Source organism: Filicampus tigris, chromosome 17 (assembly GCF_054856515.1).
Source record: "Filicampus tigris isolate MCC_2025a chromosome 17, RoL_Ftig_1.0, whole genome shotgun sequence".
In the NCBI taxonomy this organism is placed as follows: domain Eukaryota; kingdom Metazoa; phylum Chordata; class Actinopteri; order Syngnathiformes; family Syngnathidae; genus Filicampus; species Filicampus tigris.
This window is the reverse complement of record NC_141233.1, coordinates 16,414,164-16,438,787: the sequence shown is the minus strand read 5'-3', so window position 1 is coordinate 16,438,787 and position 24,624 is coordinate 16,414,164. Positions and strand designations below refer to the sequence as shown.

Here is a 24,624-nt window from a genome sequence, read left to right as displayed (position 1 = left end):
ATTTTTGCGTATTTTATTACTATAATGAAAAAAAGTACTTTCACTTTTATCATTATTTCTATTTTATGACATTTTCACCTGACGTGCATGATTTGTTTTTATGACGATGTTTTTTTTTTTGTTCCATTCAAAACAAGATTTAGTTTTCGTACAGTAATTTAAATAAAAACATTTGTAGCTCTCGATCACATTTAATTTCATTTGGAAATGATCCATGTTCATTTATAAATACAGTACTTAATTTATCAGTTGTTACATACATCTTGATTAATATATATTTGATCATGCTTTAGGCTCACCACCCTCACATCAATTTTGTCACTTGAGTAATTTATTCATGTGCAAGGCTTTCATTATTTTCCCGAATGTCCTCATTGAGTCTTGATCCATTTCCACTGTACTACACTACAATACATTCATGCGTTTAATAGTAAAGTTTCGAAAGGCTAGACCACGCCTCCTGTTTGTGAAAGACATCCGTGCTCGGCCAATCGGCTGCCAGGGATCCTTCTGTCTCCTCCCAATGCTTGCGCGGGAGGATGCAGGCGCACCATCCCTCTTACTCACCTCCCCCACCCCCACCCCCACCCCCACCCCCCTCCTTAACACTGAGTGCCTCAAGTTAAAAGTGTGGTTCGCCGCTCGTGTACTGAGAGTGCCGGCACATCAGCCGGCGTGGATGCAAGCCGCCTGCCTGCACACTTGGAGGCTTTTTTTTTTTCTCCCAACTGTGTAGTTTTTGTGCCCTCTGCTGACATGTTGTGCGCATTTCTCATCCTGTGCCTCTCAGCAGCATGCCTTGAGCTTTACGCGCAGCCGCCGCTTTACGCGCTGCGCTCGGAGTTGTCGGAGGACGCCATCCTGGTGGCCAACAACCGCATCCGCGCGCCGCTGGGCCGGGCCGTGTTCGTGGACCCGGTCAACGACCTGGTGGTGCAGACGCGGCCGGGCGACCGCTGCAGCGTGATGGTTGTGGACAACGACCCGCTCGCCCAGCGCCCTGGCCGCCTCTCGCCCAAGAAGTTCCCGTGCCAATTTGGCCCCAGGGATGTCACGTACACCCATTTCGGGTCCAGGAGCCCGGCGCTGGATCGGGTGCGGTTGCAGCTGCGCTACGACGCGCATACCGAGACTGTCGTCATTCCCTTTATGATAGAGGTGGAGGTGGTCTTTACTCAGCTGGAGCTGCTCTCCAAGAACGTGCCGCTGAGCGTCCCCCACTTGATGGGCACCAGCAATGCCATAGACCGCAAGATCTTGGACTTCACTTATAACCGTGAAGGGTACAAGTGCGGGGTGATGTCGTTGGCGGGCGAGAGCGCTCTGCCTCGCTATGGGCGACTGCTGGACGGCGGAAAACTGTCCCAGACGATGGACTGCGACGAGCTAACACGGGCCCGCATACGCTACAAGCACACGTTCCAGGGGGCATCACCCAACCGGGACCACATCCCCATGGTATTGGAACTCCGGGACCGAGAAGGCAACTTGGTGAAGCAGGAGCATTTCCACCTGATGGTTCGAATTCACGGGGGCCAGGAGAACACGGCACCCAGGCCCAGTTGCGTGGTCATGATGATGATGGAGGTCAGCCAGTTTGTCATGACGGCGCTAACACCCGAAATGCTTGCCGCGGATGACGCGGAGGCGGACCCAAGGGAGCTGTTCTTCAACGTCACCTTGCCGCCGTCTTACGAGGAAGGCTACATCGTCAGCACCGACGACCAGAACCTGCCCATCACCTCCTTTTACCAGCGGGACCTGCAGGACCTCAAGATCGCCTACAAGCCGCCCTCACTGGACGCCGACGCCGAGAGGATCATCCAACTAGAATTTGAAGTGGTGGACCCGGAGGGGGCTGTTTCGGACCCCTTTGCGTTCATGATCGTAGTGAAGCCCATGAACTCGCTGGCGCCGGTGGTGACCCGGAACGCCGGTCAACTGCTGTACGAGGGCCAGTCCCGTCCCCTGGCGACAGGTCATAATCTGGAGATAGGTGACGAGGACAATCTGGAGGCGGTGAGCGTCACGGTGGTAAACGGGTTGCGCCATGGCGTCCTGATAGTACTGGGGTCCCACAGGGACAGCTTCACAGCCGCCGACCTGGCCGCTGGCGCAGTGGTGTACCAGCACGATGGCAGCGACACACATAGTGACAACGTCGTGTTTAAGATGACGGACGGCAAACACCACGTGGAGTTCCTCTTCGCCATCACTGTGGTGCCCACCGACGATGAGCCACCCATCGTCAACGTCAACACTGGCCTGGTCCTGTTCAAGCACCAGATGGTGTCCGTGTCGCCCCTTGCGCTCAGTGCGGCTGACATCGACTCCGAGGACTCCACCATTAAATTCACTGTGGTTGCCCCGTTTTCCACCATTGGCACCTTGCTGCTGAGGCAGTCAGACGCCCCGGAGGACCCCTCCTCGTGGAGATTCAACTTGGAGGACGAGGTCTATGTGAAGGAGGTGCGGGAGTGGCTCCAGAAGGACATCACGGATGGGAAGCTGTTCTACAAGCACGTGGGTCCTCACAACATCAATACCGTCATGGACCAGTTTGCCTTCACTGTCCAGGATGACAACGACCCCCCTAACGAGTCGAGCCAGGCTACATTTGTAATCCGGGTGTTGCCCATCGACGATGTCTCACCGGAGCTGTGCACCGGCACCACCCTGCAGATGACGGTGGAGGACTACAAGCTGATTGAGTTCAGCAAAGAAGTCCTGCGCTACACAGATTTGGACTCTGAAGACCGCGACCTTAAGTACACGGTGTTGCAACCCCCGACGGACACCGACGAAAACAACCCAATCATCTTTGGTTCTTTGGTTCTGACGGACAGCCCTGATGTCCAAGTGACCGAGTTCACGCAAGCTCAAGTGAACCACCACAAGATTGCGTACAGCCCGCCCGACACAGAGCTGGGCATCGCATCGCACGTCGTGCAGTTTAGGTACGGCGTCGAGGATATGGCGGGGAACGGTGTGGAGGGGGTGTTCACAGTCTACCTCCTACCAGTTAACAACAAGCCACCACAAATCACCAACACAGGTTTTACAGTGTTTGAGGGCGGCGTGCACATCGTCACCCTTGCTGAGCTCGACGCTGTAGATGCCGACAGTGAGAGTCAAAGCATTACCTTCAGGCTCAGTCAGCTGCCCAAACACGGAACCATCCGGGCGGCATTTGCTGACTTGGCTGAAAAAGCCACCTTTGGTCTGCAGGACCTCTCGGAAGGCAGGATTTCATACAGCCACAGCGGCAAGGAGACAGCCAGCGACGAGTTCCATCTGGACGTCAGCGACGGCGTCCACGTGGTGAGCGTGATGGTCAAAGTCCGCGTGACACCGATTGATGACGAGGCCCCGACTCTCAGCCTCGCCGACGGGACAGTCGGTTCTCGCGTGGACGTTTTGGAAAATGGCACCACAGAGATCACTACCAACGTCATCCAAGGCCGCGACGGCGACACGGACGATCTCCGTCCGACTTTCATCCTGGAGGACCCGCCGACCATTGGGGAGATCTTAGTTCAAGGCCTGCCTGCTAGCAGGTTCACGCAGGCAGACGTCATTAACGGCGTGGTGGTCTACGCCCACACCGGTGGTGAGATTGGGCTCGCCTCTCGCCAGGACAGTTTCAATCTGACCCTTACTGACATGTCACATGATTGGACAGTGGGTGGCAACCGGGTCAACCGGGTCCACGTGCGAGTCACTGTGCTCCCCGTGGACAGCCAGGCCCCTGAGGTCGGAGTCGGGGTGCACTTCAGCGTCCTGGAAGGGGCCAAAAATGCCATCGGTCCCCAGCACTTGAATGCCGATGACACCGACACCCCTGTGGAAGAAATCTTGTGCACCATCATCGTGCAACCAAACACAGGCTACGTGGAGAACATCTCGCCTGCACCCGGTTCAGAAACGTCTAGGTCTGGTACGGCCATCAGCGCCTTCACCATCGGTGACATCCGGGCGGGTAATATATTTTATGTGCAGAGCATCCACAAAGGCGTGGAGCCGGTGGAGGACTGGTTCAGCTTCAGGTGCTCAGATGGCATCAACTTCTCAGAGAAGCTCTTCTTTCCCATCATAATTGTGGCCACCAATGATGAGCCGCCAGAAATTCTCTTGAGGGAGATCGTCGTGATGGAGGGCACGAACGCGGTGTTGGACGCCCACGCGGTGAACGGGCGTGACGGCGATATGCCAGCCCACGAGCTGACGTTCACCATTTCCACGCCGCCCAAACACGGCGTCATTTTGAACCAGCTGCCCACTGGATCCATCTTGCTGAGGAAGTTCACTCTGGAGGAGATCCGGGGAGGCTCGAGCATCGTTTATGAACACGACGACTCGGAAACGACGGAGGATAGCTTTGAGCTCGTCCTGACCGACGGGAAGTTCTCGGTGAGGAAGACGGCGGCAGTGAATATCATCCCGGTCGATGACGAGACCCCCAGTATGCAAATCAACAATGGCCTGGAGGTGGAAGTCGGTGAGACCAAAGACGTCGATGGGCAAGTCCTCAGAGCAACCGATGTAGATTCAGACGACAGCTCGCTCGTGTACATGATCCGTTTTGGACCCAGTCAGGGTCTCCTGCAGAGGCGGACCCCCCTCGGGTCTACAGAGAACATCACACTGGGCTCAAACTTCACGCAAGCGGAAGTGGATGGGAGGCTTGTTTTTTATTCCCACAGTGGCCAGGGAGGTGTCCGAGACTTGATCAAATTTGATGTGACGGACGGGATCAATCCACTGATTGACTGCTACTTCTACATCAGCGTGGGCAGCATTGACGCGGTTTTCCCTGATGTGGTCAGCAAGGGTGTGTCCCTCAAGGAAGGCGGTCACGTCACCCTGACCACCGACGTCCTCAGCACCACCGATCTCAACATCCCTGATGAAAACTTGGTCTTCGCCATCACCAGAGCGCCCGTGCGGGGCCACCTGGAGTGCACGGATACCCCCGGGGTACCTATCGTGTCTTTCACGCAGCTCCAACTGGCCGCAAGCAAGATCTACTACATCCACAAAGCAGACGACGAACTGAAGATGGACAGCTTCGAGTTTGAAGTCACCGACGGCTACAATCCAATCTTCAGAACCTTTCGCGTCGCCATCCTGGACGCAGGCAACAAAAAACCCGTGGTGACGATCAATGGCCTGCGGGTGACCGAGGGCCACAGTAAACTCATCACGCCGTTCGAGCTCACCGCTGAGGACCGAGACACCGCAGACAAGTTGCTCAAGTTCACCATCACCCAGCTTCCGGTCCATGGAAAACTCCTGTACAACAAATCCAAAGCGGGCGTCGTCTTCACCAAACAGGACCTCAACGAGAACCTCATCGGCTACGTGCACGACGGCGGCGAGTCGCCGGAGGACTCCTTCTCCTTCACCGTGAGCGACGGCGCCCACTCGCATTTCTACGTGTTCCCCGACACCATCTTCGAGACCCGCCAGCCGCAGACCCTGAAGATCACCGTGGTACCCGTGGATAACGGCGTCCCGCAGATTGCGGTGAACAAGGGTGCTCGCACTCCGAAGACCCTAGCCACGGGCCACCTGGGCTTCCTTATCGGACCGAAGCAGCTGAGGGCCGTAGACCGCGACAGCGGACCGGCGGCGCTGGTGTTCCGAGTCACCACGCCGCCCAAGCACGGGTACCTGGTGAACTTGGGTCGTGGGAACAACTCGGTGGACAGCTTCAGTCAAGGTAAGCTAGGCGCTACATTTCCCCTAATCCATTTTCCCCGCTCTTATGTACTTCAAGTCACTTCATGTATGTTTTTTTTTTTCTCCTACGTCTGATTGAGGCTGCTTGCACGATCTTATTATCCAAAGGGAAGCTTTTCTTGCTCGTTGAATCTTGAAAAAAAAAATCATGACTGCCAATGCCTGCATTCTATTTTTTTGTTTTTGTTTTTAGCTGTTAGCTTTTTATTCCCCCTTTTTTTTTTTTGTCGTTGGATGCCTCTGTCATCGGAAAGAATCAAACAGGAGCGTTAAAAGGAGAAAAATTGTATTTGATCTGGAAAAAAAAAAAGACAAATTCTAATTTCTGACTTTTTAATATATTTTAAAAATGACTACTTTACTCTCAAAACATTATGACGTATTTTAAAAAAAGATCCTACTTGATCTTAGCGATATTCCGAGTTGTTCTTTTTTAAAAATGTGACTTTTCTTGTAATATTGCAACTTAATATAATTATTCTTTTTTTTACATTTTTTTATGATGCTTTTGCGGCAGCGTCTCGTCACCAAAGTCACCGAGGTGAAAGCGACAAGGTGCTGGTGTTTATTCACCCGCGAGTCTTTTCTTTTCAATATTTCACCGTTCTGACATCTTTGCTGTTTCCGAGCAGCTCAACTCAATACGAAAGCTAACAAAAGTATTGGGACACGCAATATGGACGTTGTCATCATCCCAGTCTAAAAATGATCAGCTTTATTCTTATACATTTGTGTCCATATTTTTATTCCTGTCATTTTGCCACATTTGAAATGAAAAGCTACAACTTTAGACTTACAATACAATTGTAGTTTAGAACTATTCGGATGTTGTCGGATGTATACAACTTTGTTCTTGTACTACACAAATTTTATATAAAAATTCCAACTTTTTTCCTTATAATTTTTAATGACGCCATGGTAAATTCAAGCTGTTTTTTTCCCCCCTTTTTGTACTAATACCTTTGATCTAAAAACATGCTTTAATCCTCTTAATTTAACAACTTTTCAGCTAAAAAAAACAAAAAAAAATAAAGACTTGTCATCCCATTCTGATGTTTTAATCTAAAAAATGACAAATATATAATTGCAAGATGACATATTTTATGGATATAAAAACAACTTTGTTCTCATATTTGAATTTGCATCAACCCACGGGATTGCAAAAGTATTGGGACACTCCTCCTAATGGACAATTTGGACAAAGGTGTGCTTTCTTTTTCCCAACGATTTGCCCACAAATAACTTTTGATTCATTGATGGATTGGTCCCCACGCGCCTCAGGAAACGCGTCAGTTGCTAGCTTGTACTTCGGGGAGGCCGCCTGCATCTATTATTGACCCGCGTGCTTCTTTCTCCGCTTGAATGATTTTTTGGAGGAAAGACGAGGCGGGCCCGCAAGAAGAATTCTCACCAAAGTGAAAAACGCAGCTGCTGCCGCCGCTGTGGAAATGTTGGCAAAATCCTGATTTGAACGTGCCTTCAGGTCGCCTCTCACGTGCTCTTGTCCCTTCACATACGACATAGCACCTGTGCGTGTGACTTGAGAGTGCGCGTGACCTTTTGTGTGTGGTTCAAGTGACACTACGCGTTGTGTTCCTGAGTCGAGACGGTACGCGTGAGATTGCGCGTGAGTGTTTGTGGGGATGTGAGAGTGTGTGTTGGACAGGCACACTAGTGTGAGAGTGTGTGTCAATGTAATGAATGTGTGTTTGTGTGCGCGAGAAAGCGCGTGTGTGGTTGTGAGAGAGCGCCTCTAAGTGTGTGTACGATGTAGGGCGTGCAGGTTTACAGTCGAGTATATGAGACCGTGTGACACTATGTGTGAGAGTGTGTTTGAGTTAGTGCGAGGCTTCTCCCTCGGCCATCGAACATTGACGCGTGTGCATATGTGTGTGTGTGCGTGTGCATGGGTGAAAGCGGGGGTGAGTTTGCGGCTTCTCCGACCGCCCGAGTGCTTCTCAGGGGCTTGAGAGAGGTTCCCGATGCAAATAAACCCCCACGGATTTTGATGAGGAAGCACAAAATGATTCCCAAAAGCCTTCTTGCATCATTCATCAGAAAGACACGAGTAATCAATCAAGTGGTGGGGGCTGAGTAGTGCATGAAATTCCAATGGACTCTCACGTCCTTCAATGACCCCCAAATCACGCCCGACCGACCACCTGCGTCACTTCCGGCAGGCTTCCAAAGTTCGCAACGCTTTTGCCCACGCCGTGTCGCAGTTTGACTTTTGTCTTTGCCCTGACGTTGTCTTTTTGGTGGTAGCCGATATCGACGATCTGAGCGTGTGCTACGTCCTGCGCAAGGGAGAGAACGCCACGTCCGACGTCTTTGGCTTCAGCGTGGAGGATGGCGGTAAGAGCGCGTCTTCTCGCATTGGGAATGAGTTCCTCCGAAGGCTGCACAGCGATTATTTATTTTCTTGTGGGTTTTTTTTGTTGTTGTTGTTGTTTCCTTTACGGGCATTGAGTTCACTTTTTGAAGTTAAGATGATGACTCACTGTTTTTGCCTCACTTCTTTTTTTTTTTTTTTTTTTTTTTAAGTGTATTTTGGGAGCATGTTTTTGCACGGTGGCGCTAATGCGTTGGGCTGAGGCACTGAAACCAAATTTCGATGACGAGTTTGTTGGGGAGATAAAAGGAGGATTGTCCAATGGATTGTCCACGCTGCTCGCGACGTGCTTTTTGGCACTAATGAGGCAATTTCAACCAAAAACAACTCAGGAAAGTACATCCATGTGCTTGTTTCAACAGCCAAATAACAAATTCTTTGTTTTGTTTTTGAAGCCGAAGGCTGATCAAACAAATGCCACCAATTTTCAGCCTCACGTCTACACTGCCGACTGCTTCAATGTATTAAACACAGCCGGTCGATACTATAAAAAAAAGAAATAAATCACCAAAAAAGAAAAGAGAAATTCTATGCCTTTTAAAAATATTATACCAAAATTTTGGTTGGTGTTTTTCAACAAGAAAACAATAGAACACGAAAAGCGTTTTGGACGTTTATAAAAAGATGTACTCCTTTGAAGATGTTTTGGGAAAATTAGAATTAGTGACCTATAAATTATCTTTTGACATTTACGAAAACACGTTCGCCACTGAAGACTTAAAATGTTCCCTCTTGGGTTCAATTTTGTCCGAGGTTTACAAAAACACATTTTCTAAATGGCATACTTTTTGCTGTTTCTCGAAACCACATCAGGTTTTTCGAAGACTAAATTCTTTCTGATGATTTGGAAAACATGTTACATCCTTCAAAGACACTAAATTGTCTTTGATCTTTACGAAAACAACTCAGAATTGTCCTTTATGTGTTCAAAACCACGCGCTTTTGATGTTTGCAAAAACACAAGATGTTTTGATAAAATCACGTGTCATGTTGGTCAAAACTGACAAACATGCTTTTCATGTTCAGGAAAACGCGTCAGGTTTGTCAAAGACTCTAAATCGTCTTTGATGTTTACGTGTACTTTACTCTCAAAATTGTCCTTGATGTGTTCTTTCGACGTTTACAAAAACACCAACGCCAGGCTCTGTGAAGACTCCAAACTGTTCTTGTGTTCGAAAGCTTATTTTTTTGTTTTGTTTTGTTTTATGTTGTTTTCAAAGACACACATCCGATTTGTCAAACTGTACATTGTCTTTGATGTTTCGGAAAATGCATACCTTTGACTCCAAATTGCCTCTGTTGTTTTCAAAAACACGCATACAGTCCCGGTTTTCTACTTTTCACGTTCCGCAGCTAAGACGTGAAATTTGCGCGTCGCCTTTTGTGTGAAAAAGAAGACGACGGTGGGAAGCGAGTGCCGACTGCTTTTGACCTGTTCCCGCCTCGGTGGTGAGCGAATGACAAGCGCGCGTGGCCGCAGGGCCGCCCGCCCTCGGCTCCTCCTCCTCGTCGCTCTCATTAGCCTGAACGCCGCGGAGCTCGCCACTAGCGAGCGGATCTTTGGTGCCTGCGGGCCCCGCCCCGCGGAGCCGGCACATTCCGCTTCGTAACAGCATGTTAGCGTTCCAAAAAAAAAGGAATAAAAGAAAAAACAGGCATGCAGTGGTTCAAATTTGCATTTTGCATCCAAATGAGATGTTTTCAAAATGAGCTTCTCTAAACGGCAAAGAGAATTTGGAGTTTTTGACCTACATAACATTTTTTGTTTTCCCAAATACATTTTAAGTCTTTGGAGGACCTGACGTGTGTGTTTGGTAAATAATTTTTCACAAACGTCATGATAGAAAATGTAAAGTCTTCCTTCAGTGGCATATGTGTTTTCATACCCATCAAAGACAATTTGAAGTCTTTGCCAAACCTGATGAAAGCACCGAAACAGACAAATTTGAGTTTTTGACCAACTTAACACAAATTTAGCACAGTTACTCAATATCAGATTTTCTTTGCCTTAAGCATCGATGGCTAGCAGCCTCTACGAGGACCCGATACAAAAAAAAAATGAAAAAAGGCCGGCATCAGCCCGATACGATACCCGGTATCGATACTCGCCCATCCCCAGAGAAAATAATAAACTGCTTGTATTACTTATATCTTGTCACACTCCGATTGTCTGCAGCAATAATTCATATTTGCCTTGCTATTTCATTTGAGGTGCATCTTTCACTTGTATTTCATCGCAAAGGCGCGACAAAGTGATACCTCACTTGCATCCCTCCTTCTCTCCTCGCCATACCACGTGGAGAAAAAAAAAGCACTGCGAGAGTCGTATGCTCTCTTGACATTTTTGCCAGCCTCTTAATAAAAAACGTAAATCTGCCGCGCCGCTTTTATGGCATCCAGCGAGAATTTGAAGGCATATTAAGGAGATAGCAGCCGAAATGTCAGCCCGCGAACATAACGCCTCAACGCCTTTGGGTGTTAGCGTTCACACGCACACTCACACACGCACTCGCACACCTGAGGAAACTTTGCAGTTCCCGTGAGCCGCGCTCGAGGTGCTACAAAAAACGGAGCATCATTAAACGCCTCGCGACAACTTTGCTCGTGACTGCAGGAAATGAGCATTTTAATCACTTAGTCGCTCGGGGGGGGGGGCACGCTTATTTTAGTTTCCCCTCGGGTGCGCTCACGTGCCCCCCAGCAAGGCACCAACCCCCGGAAAAACAGCTACGTAGCGGTAAACGTGTCGCTGAGGTTTTATTTTTCTCGCTAATGACTTCAGGCCAGACGTTAAGATTCACAAAATGCACCGAAATTTGTACAGGGCTGTTTTTTTTTTGTTTTGTTTCGTTATGTTTTTTTTAAGTAAAAAAATACATTCTGGGAAGACAGTGTAGTACAACAGCTAATGTACACGTTTTCGAAAATTATGAAACAATTTGAAATCTTCAATATTCGCGCAGCGTACAGTTTAGTATGACAGCTCATTTTGGCATTTTCAAAGATAAAACAATCTAAAATCTTCAAGATTCACCCAATCTACATCAATTCATATGTGACTTTTTTTGAAGGAAAAAAAAAAGCTAGCTCTCCTCGGGAAGTATGACAACAATTTAGAATCTTCAATTAGGCTAAAAATGTCAAGTCTTTTGTGAAGCAAAGGAAAGTCGAACTTGTGTCTGTAAACATCAAAACAGACAGTGTAGTCTAATGTAAAAAACGTGTTCTTGTCAAGATACGTGTTTTTGTAAACGTCAACGGCAATCATCGTCTTAAATTTAGTTATATTTTCAAACACGCCAAGGTAAGACGTACTTATTTTCCAACCGTCCAGAGACCATTTAAAGTCTTCAGTGTAGCAACATGATGGCGTAAATGTGTCGTTTTGTAAACATCAAAGTCAAAATTTAAAGTCTTCAGTGAAGCTAACATTTTGTCATAAGATTTGTGTTTTTTTTGTAATTATAAAGACCATTTCAAAGTTGTCCATGAAGCAAATGTACGGGTTTTCAAACACACCGAGGAAAAATGTACTTCCCGTACGTTTATTTGCAAACGTAGAAGACAATCAACCAAATGTGCATGCGCGTTTTCATTAACGTTAAACTACGTGTCTTTGTAAACATTTACGACAGTGTCAATTCTTCCGTTTTTCTATCATAAACGTACGTGTCTTTTGGTCAATATCAAAGACGTTTTTAAGGCTTTGACAAAATGTTTCCCAGGAAACATCCAAAGAAAATGTATATTCTTCAACAAACCAGCATAAGCGTTTTGGGAAACTTCGAAGACTATTTAGCCTTAAAGCGGAAGTCAACCCAAACGTATTTTTTTGTTCCCAGCGGAGTTGAAACACGGCATTCTGATTCATTTTGCGTTTGTGGAATATAAATTAAGTAGCAAAATGCACTCGTTTTTAGCCATCTCCGGGGGCGGCCATTTTGTCTTCCGTCGACTGATAATGACATCACAACTGCTCACAGCGACCAATCACGACTGACCTCTTATCTGAACCTGAGCCGCGATTGGTCATTGTGAGCAGTTGTGATGTCATTTTCAGTCGACAGAGGACAAAATGGACGCCCCCCCAGACATGGCCAAAAACGAGTGCATTGACACTTATTCCACAAACGCAATATTTTTCAAAATGCCCTGGGAGCATAATCTTGAAAAAAATATATTCGGGTTGACTTCCGCTTTAAGAAGGCAAGTGCACATTTTTTTTGGGGAGAGGGTGAAATTGACAATTTGCAGTCTCTGTTTGCTAATGGATGCTTAAAGTCTAGAATGTTGGACAAACCTACTCTATAAAATAGTTATTGAAATACACAGTGAGGGGGGGACAAGAGTAAAGTCATTCATTTTTTAAACTGGAACATGCTCAATTATGCATGCGTGCGTGTGTGCGTGCGTGAGTGTCAGCTACATGCTTCCATTATGTATAACACAGACTTACGCTTGACCTGTCTGAAGGGTTGCATTGTGGGTAAGGAGAGAAAGACTAACAGGAGACGAAAAAAAAAAAAAAAAAAAGTCAAAGCAGACTTGAAGTGTTGTCGCGAGGTGAAAAGTTCAACAGTGGCGAGGCGCCGCAAAGCGCAAGCGAGAATTGCAGCGCAGATTATGTGTTCGCCTCAAGCCTCGCGGCCAATTTGGGCCGCACGCACGTACACAGAAAAAAAAAAAAATTCACGCACAGATATACGCATCAGGGGCGGGGCCATGGGTGGGCCTGGGTGGCTCAGCCCCACCCAGATTGAGAGACTGCCCACCCAAGTGAGATTCATGGAAAAATATATACTTTTACATTTTTTTGTCCATTATTTGTGAATTTGTGCTTTTTATTTGATTGAATATTAAGAATGACGTAATTACGGTTGTCTCGGGAAGATCCGAACGTCATATTGTTTAGTTTGCCATTTTATTTGAATATACAATGTGTCAGGACAGGAGGATTGTGCTGGCTGAGAGAAATATTCAGGCCCACCCACTAGCCACGTTCTGGCTCCGCCCCGGATACGCACGCAGCAAAGTCTACATACTCTGTTGTCCCTTTTTGTGCTTGCGGCGGCGCGCTGCGTGTCAGGCGGCAACAAGCTGCCGGGCCAGCGCTTCGCCGTGGACTGGTGCTGGATCTCGCTGGAGACGGACTGGTACGCGGTGGACGAGGGCCACGCCGACGCCTTGGTGGAGGTGCTGCTGAGGAGGAGGGGCTACCTGGGCGACACCTCCTTCGTAGGTCCGCGACAACAAGCACAACAGCAAAAATGACATTCAGGTTCAGTTGGACGCTCACCATGGTCGCCGTTTGCCATCGAGACGCTCGCGTTTTTCAATTGAGCCGTCCGCCAATCAGTGACCTCCTTTTCATTAGCCCTTCATCAACTTTTGACTTGCACGTTGATGAGCAACAAGGCAGTCGGGTTGGCAATTTAGCATTAGCCACGATTAGCATAGTACTGTTGTGAAACCTTTGAAATCCTACCCCGGGCTTGAAACCCTAACTTGAAGCCTTACTGGATCTGTGACTGGAAAACCCGACCTCGAAGCCATTCGCCGGGCGTTTCAAAGCCCATCCCTGACTTGAAAGCTGACTTTCGAAACCTTAAAGCTTAAAGCTCAACCCTAGCTTGAAAACCAAACTTGAACCCAAGTACAGCCTTGAAACCATAACCTTAGAACCAGTCTTAAAACCACTCCTTCCTTCCTTCCTTCCTTCCTTCCTTGCACCCTTCTTTCTCAATCTTCTCCCTTCTTTTTCATCCTTCTTTCCTCTATTCTTTCAACCCTTCCCTCTTTCCTAGATTTCGCCATAGCTTCCGAAATCGCTGTCCTTCCTTCCTTTCACCGTTCCTTCCTTCCTTCCTTCCTTCCTAAATGCCTCCTTCCTTTTCTTCTTGCCCCCCCTCCTTCCTTGCAGCCTTCCCCTCAATATGTCCCTTGCTACATCCTTCCTTCATTCCTTCTTAAATACCTTCCTCCCTTCACATCATTCCTTCCTTTCATCCTTCCTTTCAGCTTTCTCACTTCTTTCCTTCCCGGCTTTCTTCCTTCATTCTTCTTTCAATCCTTCCCCTCTTTCCCAAATGCCTCCCTAGCTTCCCTGCCTTAGTGTCCTTCCCTCCTTCCTAAATACCTCGCACATTTCATGCGTTTGATGGCTCACCCCATGAGAAGAAGGAAAAGATTCTCTCGTTGCGTCTGGAATCATTTTCTTAAATGCCTTCGGGGGCAAATTAATCCGACACTTAACGTGGGAGGGGGTTGCCAAGCAATCTTTTTCTGCCGGTGTTCTTTCCAGGGATCGGTACTGAGGACGGCAGCGCCAAGGAGGACCTGGACTTCCGGGGCAAGTCCCAGAGGCAGGTCCAGTTTAACCCGGGCCAGACCAGGGCCTCCTGGTGGGTCCAGATACTCGCGGACGGCGAGTACGAGCGGGCCGAGACTTTCCAGATCCTTCTGTCGGCGCCCGTCATGGCGGCGTTGGAATTCCCCGCCGCCGCCACCGTGGAGATCCTGGACCCCCATGACGGTGAGAGCGAAAGCAAGAAACTGTCAATTTTGGAAGATAGCTGCCGCAAAATGTTAACGGAGAAGCTAGCTAAACGCTAAATGAGATGACAGCTAACCAAAGTCAAAAGATAGCAGATAGATCTGAAGCTACTAGCAGGATTTTTTTCTTAAACTGAGGCTAATGCAACATACAAAATGATTGTCATAATTCTGGAAAAAGTGTGGCCAGGACACACTTTTTTCGTGTGTGTAGGCTTTAAAAACCAGGACAGAATTGAACTCGGGGGGGGGGGAAATAGTTGCAAACTGAATCATCCAAAAAAGTAGGACATGCGAATACCGAGTTATGTCTGCAGTTGGAATCACTCACTCATTGCGCACTCCTTAATCTCAGCAGAGCTTCTTGGCAGCAAGATGGCGTCAAAGAACTAACATGCGTCACTAATTCGCTTGTCTCTAAAAAAAGACAATTGGCTACCTGCTGCTGCTGCTGCCACCTGCTGGTATGGAAGAGTACTACAATGTAGACAATGTAGTAAAGACATGATTACGCTAGACCGCACATGCGCCCAAATGAGATAATTTCCCACCTGACAATATCTCACGGCACACCAGTGTGCCGCGGCACACAGTTTGAAAAACACCGAAATAGAGAATAGGGGAGTTTATTTTTCAGTGGGTAACGCAGGATAAGTTAGCCCTAAAAAGTATGCGACTACTCGAGGGAACACTACACACTTAAATCGCACCGAAAAATCTGGAGTGTTTCCCAACACAGCCCAAAACTTTGCCTGTGCAGTTTTACATATTACCATAAAAAGTACATCAGACAGTAAGAAAGCGGAGGATAGTTTTACACTTGGAGATGCTCATTAATTGAAAACAACACGGCGTCGAAGCTGGGAGTTGTTACGTTTAGGGCCGAGGAGAAGCCGCGGCTGCCCCGCGGACGTACGTTGGCCTCCAAAGCCGAAGCGCGGCTCCCTCCGAGTGACGCGTGCGTCTCTGTCACATTAGACAATCTTCACAGGCCAGCGAGTAATGAAGTCACGGGGGAGACAAAGTTGGACGCCAGAAGGATGATGATGAGAGCGCGTGTCGACGGGATGGAACATCAGCTCGCTTTATGGCGCGCTAAAAAAAAAAAAAAAAAAAAAAAAACTCCAAAATATTCCACTCAAGAGAGAAAGAAAAACATGAAGGGCGGCAGGCTTGCTGTTAAGTTGAAGACGTTTGAACTCGGTGCCAAAAATGCTCTGACCGCGGACAAAAAAACCCCCAAAAAAACAGAGAGAGTTAACGACGAGAGATAATGTGAAGGCCGATGGAAACATAATAACAGCTGGTCAATTGAAAGAGCATCAAGTTGCCATTTTTTGGCGGGGTGTCACAAACTTTTGGGGTCAAAAGTTAAAAAATGTTATCCAGAAGCCCGCTCATAATCTTAACGCCAGTTAAACAAAATTACCACGAGTACCATAGGAATTCAGAATTTGATTCTTCTGTTAAAAAAAGGTACAATGTTACGATAACTAATTTGTATGGGGAAAAAATGTATTGTTGTGTCTTAATTATTTGCTTATTTTTCAAGAATAGGAAGTCGTCATTTTCGCAACAGAAAAGATGTATTTCGTAAGGATGAGAATTGGTAATCTAAAGACGTCATATTCTGATATTGAAGTCAACGTGGGAAGAAAAGTGCATATTGCTTTTGTTCCTGGGAAAGTCTCCAAATATTCTCCCCAATAATAGGACAATAATGTATTCTGGAAAAATAGCAACATATTCTACACTACCTCTACTATGGAAAAAAAAAAGAGGTCTTTATTCTTGTAATACTCCTTTTGGTCTAGTCAAGAAAAAGGTTGATTTTGATTCTTCGTTTTAGTCTGCTGTCTACAGCCTGGTCAGAATTGCATGAGACTCTGTTCTCAATTGCCTTGTTTGAATAAGTGAAGTTTCAAAAAAAAATGAGAGAAAGAAATCAAATATCAAGTGCCATGTTGGGTTTTTTACCTCCCTGTTGACAAACACAAAAGCCTGAGGGGCCAACTGGGAATCACTTTTCTTGTAAATGTCAGCGACGTCATATGTGAAAGGGAAGACACCAAAACAACAAACACCAACAAAAAACAAAACATCACTCACAAAGCTTTGCCTTTAGCAGACTTAGCTCATGTCTCAAAAAGTAAGAGAGCATTTGGCTCCAATCTATTTGATTTATCGGTCGACGTTTTTGTTTTATCTCGCATGGCATCTTCCACAGTTCATTTGGATCTCTATTAGCATTGAGCACATTTTGCTATCATCTCACTTGTTAGTCACGCTGTTTGGGTTCCAATTAGCTTTGAGCGCAGTTAGCTCTCACCTCAGTTAGCTTGTTAGTCACTTTGTTTGGGTTTCAGTTTGCTTCTGGCGCGGTTAGCTGTCATCACTGTTAGCTTGTTCATCACTTTGCTTGGCATTCATCTTTTGGCACAATTAGCTTTCATCTGAGCTTGTTAGTCACTTAATTGGCTCTGGTCTCAATGAGCTTTTATTAGCACAATTAGCCCGTGCCCCAATTAGCAGGTCACCATTCCGCTGTATTGGCTTTAATTTAAATGATGTACTTGACATGGTTTTATATCATTTGGACTTCTCCGGTGTTCACTTGGATCTCATTAGCGTTTAGCACATTAGAAATACAAGAAAAACAAGTTGTGAAATTAAAACAATGGAACAAAAGCTCTCCAGACTGTGGCAACGTTGTAAGCGAACGTGCCCGCTTTGTTTCCTCTCGTTCACCCTCATGAAATATTGAATGCGACAGCGCTGTTTTCCTCACGGAGGTGAACTTGACCCACTTGGCTAAAAAGCAGCACTACTGTGCCCGTGTGCGTACGTGCACGAAGCCTGCTGGGGGGGCAGAATGTGTCACCCCTACAGCACTCCTGCCTTCCCCATACACTTTCCTCTCCCTTCACTCCGACCGCCTCCTTCTTGACTGGACCCTCCCAGGAGTCATGTTGGAAATGCCCTTTTCTTATTATTGCTATTTGGCTAATGGCCAAAAAAAAATGCTTCTTCTCCTTTTAGAGTCGAGCGTCTTCTTCCCCGAGGCCGTGCTGTCGGTAAAGGAGGACGCGGGGCACTTGTCCGTCCCCGTCCATCGCAGCGGCGACGTCAGTGAGGAGCTGATGGTGCTCTGCTACACGCAGCAGGGTACGGACGCTTAACGCCTTACCTCGTTTATTATGAGGCCACCGAACACTCGCGGCGTCGCAAGCTCAAATAAGCTGGCTTTGAATAGTAATCAGCAGGTGTGTTGCCCACTTGAATAAATAAATGCCGCAGCTCAACTAAACACCAGGCTGCGGCTGTTTTTACCTTACAGTGTATGTCATCACGAAATCAACACAGCATCAGTATTAAATCATTATAAACTAATTACTTAATAATGCCGGTAAATTATTATAGAAATTACCACAAGTGAGTTTTGTTCTTTTGTTTTTTTCAAATGTAAAAGTTTTTTAAAATTGTGGACGCCCAAAAATTTATATGATACGTGTTGACATTGCTTTAAAGAGTAAATCTACCCAAACTTTTTTTTTTTTTTCAAGAATATGTTCCCAGCAGGCCCACTAGTTGATGAATATTGCGTTTGTGGAATAGGAGTTAAGCAGCAAAAGCCACGCCTTTTTAGCCACCTCAGGGGGCGGCCATTTTGTCACTTCTGTCAACTGACATCGCAACTGCTCAGGGCTCAGATAACGACCAATCACTGCTCAGCTTCAGAAAACAGGTCAGCCAAAAGAACGTTGTAAAGAAAAGCTGTCTTTGTTTGAAATTATGTCCAAATGGTTGGAATAAAAAGTAGCAGTCATAAAAATGCTGGTTTGAAATTTTGTTGCAAAAAAAAAAACAAAAAACTTGAACTTTGCACTTCCAACCCTGTTTACGCGATGTTATTGGAGTAGTGTTGTTTGCATGTACGATAGAAATAGAATGGTTTGATTTCATTGATTTCACTTAGCGTGTGGGATTGAAGTCTGCTTAAAATGCGGGCAGCACAGCGACCGATCTGAACGCAGCGGCAAGAGCGAGGCTGTGATTTTTGCGTTAACAGCCACCGAAAGGTCATTGGCGTTCACAATGAGCGGATTCGCCTCGTTAGCGCGGCGCTCCTCGTCAGGCGTGACATTTTGTTGTTAGCGCCCTCCTGCGCTCATCATCGTCATGTCACGTCTCACGGTCATCAGTATGCAAATTAGATTACCGCTACGCCAGCCGTCATTTGGAGGCTTTTCCCCCATGCTGTGACAACATTTTTTTCCATATTTCGGGCATAGATGCCAGAAAGCACCAAGAGACAGCCATGCGCAATTAGCGCCAGCGGCCATAAGAGGTCGTTGATGGAACAGAAGGTTTTAGAGGTGCAAAGAGATATTTTTCCAACGATTGTTTGTGGTCCGTCTGTTTGGCGCACGCAGGCTCGGCCGCGGGCACAGCGCCCACCGCCGTCCTGTCCTACTCGGACTACATCTCCCGTCCGGAGGAGCGCGTCAGCGTGCTTCGCTTCGACAAGGGCGAGCGGGAGAAGGCGTGCCGCCTGCCGCTCGTGGACGACTCGCTCTACGAGCCCCCCGGGAGCTTCAACGTCACCTTGGCCTTGCCCGTAGGGGGTCGCCTGGGCCTGCGCTACCCCTCGGCCAGAGTCAGCATCCTGGAGGACCGGGACGACGGTAAAGCAGCCGCGTCCCGCTTGCCGCGGCACATTTGCACGCTCTCCTTTCATGTCTAAAGTGGGAAATGTGGAAAAGTTGAGGAGCCGAGGAGGGGAAATTAGGTGGCAGGGGTGAAGGAGCGATTGAGGGGGGAGGCACGGAGACAATTGAAGGAGCTAAGAGGCCTGAGGGCGTCGGGCAGACTGATGACAGAGGTTATTCTAGTTCATGACAACTAACACAATAACCGCAACTCAAATGGAAGGGACATTTTTGTTAAGGAAATAAAATCCAAACCAGAGGGATTTTAAAAGGAACAATAACTAACTGAAACTACGGCTCACGTTTAGACACTTCGCTATAACGAGAGCGAAAATGTCCTCGGTTTTCGTCTTTGTCAATTAAATATCACACACGAGCTTTCGCGTTCATTTCGAATGGATTTCCTTTTGCTGCCGTAGAGAAGAAGAAAGGTCAAACGGTTGTTTGAAAATTGTAGTTTGCTTTACTTGATTACGCAATACTCTCACCCTTTTTTTGTTTTATCTTGCACGAGACAAATGCTCCATATATTTAAAAAAATAAATAAAACAAATACTAAAGCTAATCAATACTAAGGCGAAGCGTTTTAAAAAAACACACTCATAAACCTGCTCTAAAAACAAATTAAATCTAACTGGATTAAAAAAAAAAAAAAAAAAAGGCAGGAGGAACATCCATGACAATCTCTTAGGTGTAGATAAAAATATTGAGACGGACACCTCCTCTTTTGTGGGGCTCGTGCTGGGTGTGATGATGATAATACGATGAGTGTTACAGATGAGAACATCTCCTCACCGCGTGGCCCACTTACGGCGTAAAAATACCACGAGAAGAGTCGAGCAGAAAGCAATCTGGAGTGTTTTGATGCTGACAATTGAGAAGAGGGCAAAAAGAGAGAGCCAGAGATATTTTTGGATGGTGTCGGATTTTAAGGAATGAGCGGGCGTGAAAGAGAAAGAGAGAAAGGATCAACTTTTCCCTCCTGTCACTTTTTTTTTTTCCCCCCACTTGAAAGCGTCGGGAAGATGAAACCGCCGCCTCAGGAAACCGTCACTTCAAAAAAGACCTTTCAGCAGTCGGGAGGGGGCGCTCACTATGTGTGTATGTGTGTGTGTGTGTGTGTGTGTGTGTGCGCGCCTCTCCGGCTGTGACACATGCAAACACACACACACAAGTGTATCTGATGCACAAGTATCGAAAACATTGACAAGAGCCATGAACTGATGAAGCGGTCGCCTGTCAATCCTTGGCAACCAGGGCCCGGCAACCTTTAACACTCAAAGATGACAGCACATGTACGGCTTGTGTTTGCGTGGCCCTCAGCTCCGCCGTTTTACTTTGGCGAGGAGGACTACGACTCGGACGAGAGCGACGCTTTTGTGGAAGCCAAAGTGCTCGGCAGCGGCAGCGACCTCTCCAAAGCTGCCACCGTCTCCGTCCGCCCTCGTAAATCCAAGCCCGTCTCGGCGGAAGGTGAGAGACCCCCGTCAAGTTGAAGTGTGTCAACTGCCCTTTTCATCAACCCTTCATCGATTTGCTGCCTACGTGTCTTACGTCTTCCACTCGCCGGCGGTTCCCGGGCGGCTGGACGCGCTTTGACCTCCGCTCCGAACTGCGCCTGACTTCCGTGTACGACGCAGCCATCCTGGGACGGGACGGCGTCCACGGCCCCCCGCAGGCCCGGCTGCACGGTGCGCCGCAGTCCCGGTCCGGGCAACCGTATCCAGGAAAAACTGGGCACTAGTTGACAAATGCATACGTCTCGTACTACACTTGACATTGTCTAATTACTTGAGAAGTAATACGAGTAGCACATAGGTGCCAATGGTTGGGCCGTCTGTCGTTTTCACACATTGTGACACCATGTCTGTCTTGTGGATTCGTCGCGCAGGCTCGCTGTATCCCACCGGCGTGCGCGTCGACCGGCGCGGACGCCTGGTGGTCAACTTCGGCACCAAAGCTCGCTTCAGGGGCCTCTTTGTCCACTCGCACTCTGCGGGACGCCTTCAAGCATCTGGTGAGACAATGGCAGGGGCACACATAGCCAAACAAGGAAACAAAGATTGCGGCGGCCGTCAATGAATGTCTCGTTTGTCTTGTCAGGGACGTCCGCGGTGACGAGCTCGGACCACCCCGGCCTGACCTTCAACCTGAGCTTGTTGAGGAGCGAGCCCACCTTCGACCGGCCCGCTCAGCGGTGGACCTTCGCGTCCGACTTTGCCGTAAGTACGCGCGACGCGCGCCCGACCGATCAAAGCGCCGACGACCCGCCTTCGGTCGCAGGTCCGAGACTACTCGGGGACCTACGCCGTCCGGCTGGTCCCCTGCGCCGCCTCCCGCAACACGCAGTACTCGGTGCCGCCCGTGTGCAGCCCCGGGGAAGCGGTCTCCTTCGATGTGGATATCCGATTCCAGCAAGTAAGGCCGACTGGAAGAGCCAGTCTTGCGTCACGACGCTAAGCGTTAGCGTGTGTGTTCAGGTGCGCGATCCTGTGGCTGCGGAGTTCAATCCGAACGCGCAAATGTTCCTGCTGTCTAAAAGAAGTTTGTGGCTCTCTGACGACTACGTCAGCTCGGGCCAGGAAAGCGACGTCACCTTTTCGGAAGGTAAACAGACTCGTGGTGTCCCTTAAGGTACGATTTGATTCGATTCAGTCCGAGACCGATACGATAACATTCACTCCAACAACATGACACGATTCATTTTATGGATATAGTGTACTGCATTTGATATGATTCTCCCCAAAGTATGATACGATATTATTGACTCGTAATCTGCCACCTCCCACAGGCGACACCGTATACGGTCGTGTTACGGTGGACCCGGCGCAGAACCTCGGAGATTCTTTCTTCTGCAGCATCGAGAAAGTTTTCCTGTGCACCGGAGCTGACGGCTACGTCCCCAAGTACAACCCCAACGAGTTTGAATTTGGCTGCCTGGCCGATTCGCCGGCGCTGCTCTACAGATTCAAAATCATCGTAAGGGAATTTGCTGGACTATCTGGAAGCCTTCAAGTGTTTTTGATCATTTTCATGTCGCGCAGGACAAAGACCGACCAGAGACCCAGGCGGGCGTTTTCGGAGGCGTGGATTTTAACGCCGTGCTAGCAATGGACGACCCGTCCGCCGCGCCGCTCGTGATGCAGCCCGGATCCGACGGCTTCAAGCTGGACTCTCGGGCCATGTTTCAGGTCCAGTGTTGCCCCGCCAGTTCGCTACTTGCTATCTAAACCTGCGTTATTTGCTGAAAAACTCGCCTCGTCTGTTTTATTTCCCCCCTCTTGAAAATCCTTTTTACTTTGAATTTCATATTTGATTTTTTAACAGCGCCAATGTGTGCGTTTTGTCCAGGCGGCATCGGGTCACGAGTGGTACATTCACACCATCTACACGGTGCGCTCCAAGGAAAACACCAAGAGAAGTATCCGGAAGCGCAGCCTGGAATCCCGCCGGCACGCCGTCACCTCCACGGGTGGCGCCTGGCATCACGTCCGGAGATCCGCCCCGGCCCCCCACCCCGAGGCGGCGGCGGACATCGGCTCCGACGACAACCGCGGCACCAACATCATGCACGTCGCCCTGGATCGCTCCAAACGGCCGGCGGTCGCAGGGTCCGCCTCCCGATCGTCCTCCCACGGGGCGGACGCGGGCGAGCCGACGGGCGGCGAGGGGGTGGAGCGCGCCGCGACGGTGGCCCTGGCGGGCGTGCTGCTCCTGGTACTGACGGCCGGCGTGCTGACGCTGGCCGTGCGCTCCAGAGGCAAAGGCGACGTCGGGCGGGACGGCGTACCGGAAACCCTCAAAGGTTCGCTCAGCTCAGAGCCCATCTTGGTGGTCAGGATGCACCGCTGCCGCGGCGGCTCCGAGGTCTGACGCGCATCAAAAGACACCAGGGAGGGATTTGATACCTTCTTTGTTGCTTTTTCGTACATTTCTGAGAATGAAGTCACATTTTTTCAGGAAAGGGTCCCTTTTTGCAAGAAATCAAAATCAAAATATTCCTATCAAAATATATAGTGTTAAGATTGAAATCGTTTTTTAAGGTAAAAAGAGTGTTACAGGATTTAAATCCATATTTACATGAAAAAAGGTGGAATATTACAACAGTGTCAGAATTGTCAAAAATTCATGTGGAAAAAGTTGAAACTTGTCAAAACGCTGCCGTTTTTCATGAAAGAAAGTCCTAATATCATAGTCAAAAATTACAGCTTTTTTCAAGAATATTTAAAAATACATATTTCTATATTTAACTGGTAGTATACAAAAATCCAACTTTTTGGAAAATCAACACTTATTCCTTGAAAAGTATCACTTTATCCTAATTAGCTCATGTTCGACAGTGCTTAATTTTAAACGGGGCAGGATTGTCTGAGAAAGTCCCAATATGCCACATGGACTGCATTTATTGCAACATGAGCCATCAAAAACAAACAGGGAATAAATAATTCTTTACAGTCAATCTCGTGTTTACATTTTATATTTCACTTTGAACGGGATTGTGTGCTTCTATTTTTGAGTTTTTCTTTGACTATATTACTGTTGTCTGTTGTTCAAATACGAATTTTCATCACATTCTTATCATTGTGTAGACTTGAAGTGAAGTGTAAACACACAAAAGAAGAAGCTGCTGTACGGTCACTGTGAGAAACAATTATACGCATATAACTTATATCATCAGAAGGTTTATTTACATCTCAGTCTTCCTAACTAACTATCTTATTACAGACATGACTCATTTGCATGATTCACGCTTGCCTAGGAATATCCAAGCTAAAAATCCAAGTGTACAGTACATGACACCATAGCCATGCACACGCCCCGTGTACAAGACTGTCACAAACTTGAAATTCACATTGTGTTTTTATATGATTTTTTTTTTAAAAAAAGGTACTGTATTTAATAGGATTAAATATGGACACGTTGCTGGCACAGTGTTGTCATTGTGGTCACATTTAATTGTTGGGGGTTTTTTGTGGTCACATTTTAATCGAAGAGTCCCTTCAGTAGCATATATAATTTGGGGAAAGAATAGCCTCCAATTTAAAATGATTATTTTTTTAATTTGATAACTGCCGAGGTAAACAAAGTATACAGGAAAAACATGTACATTATTATGGTATTTAATGATTGTACAGCAACAATGGATACACCCCAAAAAAATCATTTGATAAATGTACCTCAACAATGGACAATGCATGTTTTGGAAAGTGATTATTTTATTTAAAAAAA

The 24,624-nt window shown here is 47.5% G+C and overlaps 1 protein-coding gene across 1 annotated transcript; it reads left to right on the top strand.

The window, feature by feature from the left end:
• The first annotated feature begins 719 nt into the window (after positions 1-719).
• Positions 720-24,313, top strand: LOC147133747 (FRAS1-related extracellular matrix protein 2-like). Its single transcript, XM_086013217.1, has 15 exons — positions 720-5,722; positions 8,008-8,097; positions 13,221-13,373; positions 14,436-14,666; positions 17,726-17,851; positions 19,120-19,371; positions 20,719-20,868; positions 21,036-21,086; positions 21,287-21,412; positions 21,499-21,617; positions 21,679-21,813; positions 21,876-22,002; positions 22,187-22,374; positions 22,440-22,586; positions 22,747-24,313. Exons 1-15 carry the CDS (start codon positions 757-759, stop codon positions 23,266-23,268), a joined length of 7,383 nt encoding a protein of 2,460 aa, XP_085869343.1. The 5' UTR covers positions 720-756; the 3' UTR covers positions 23,269-24,313.
• Positions 24,314-24,624: the final 311 nt, after the last annotated feature.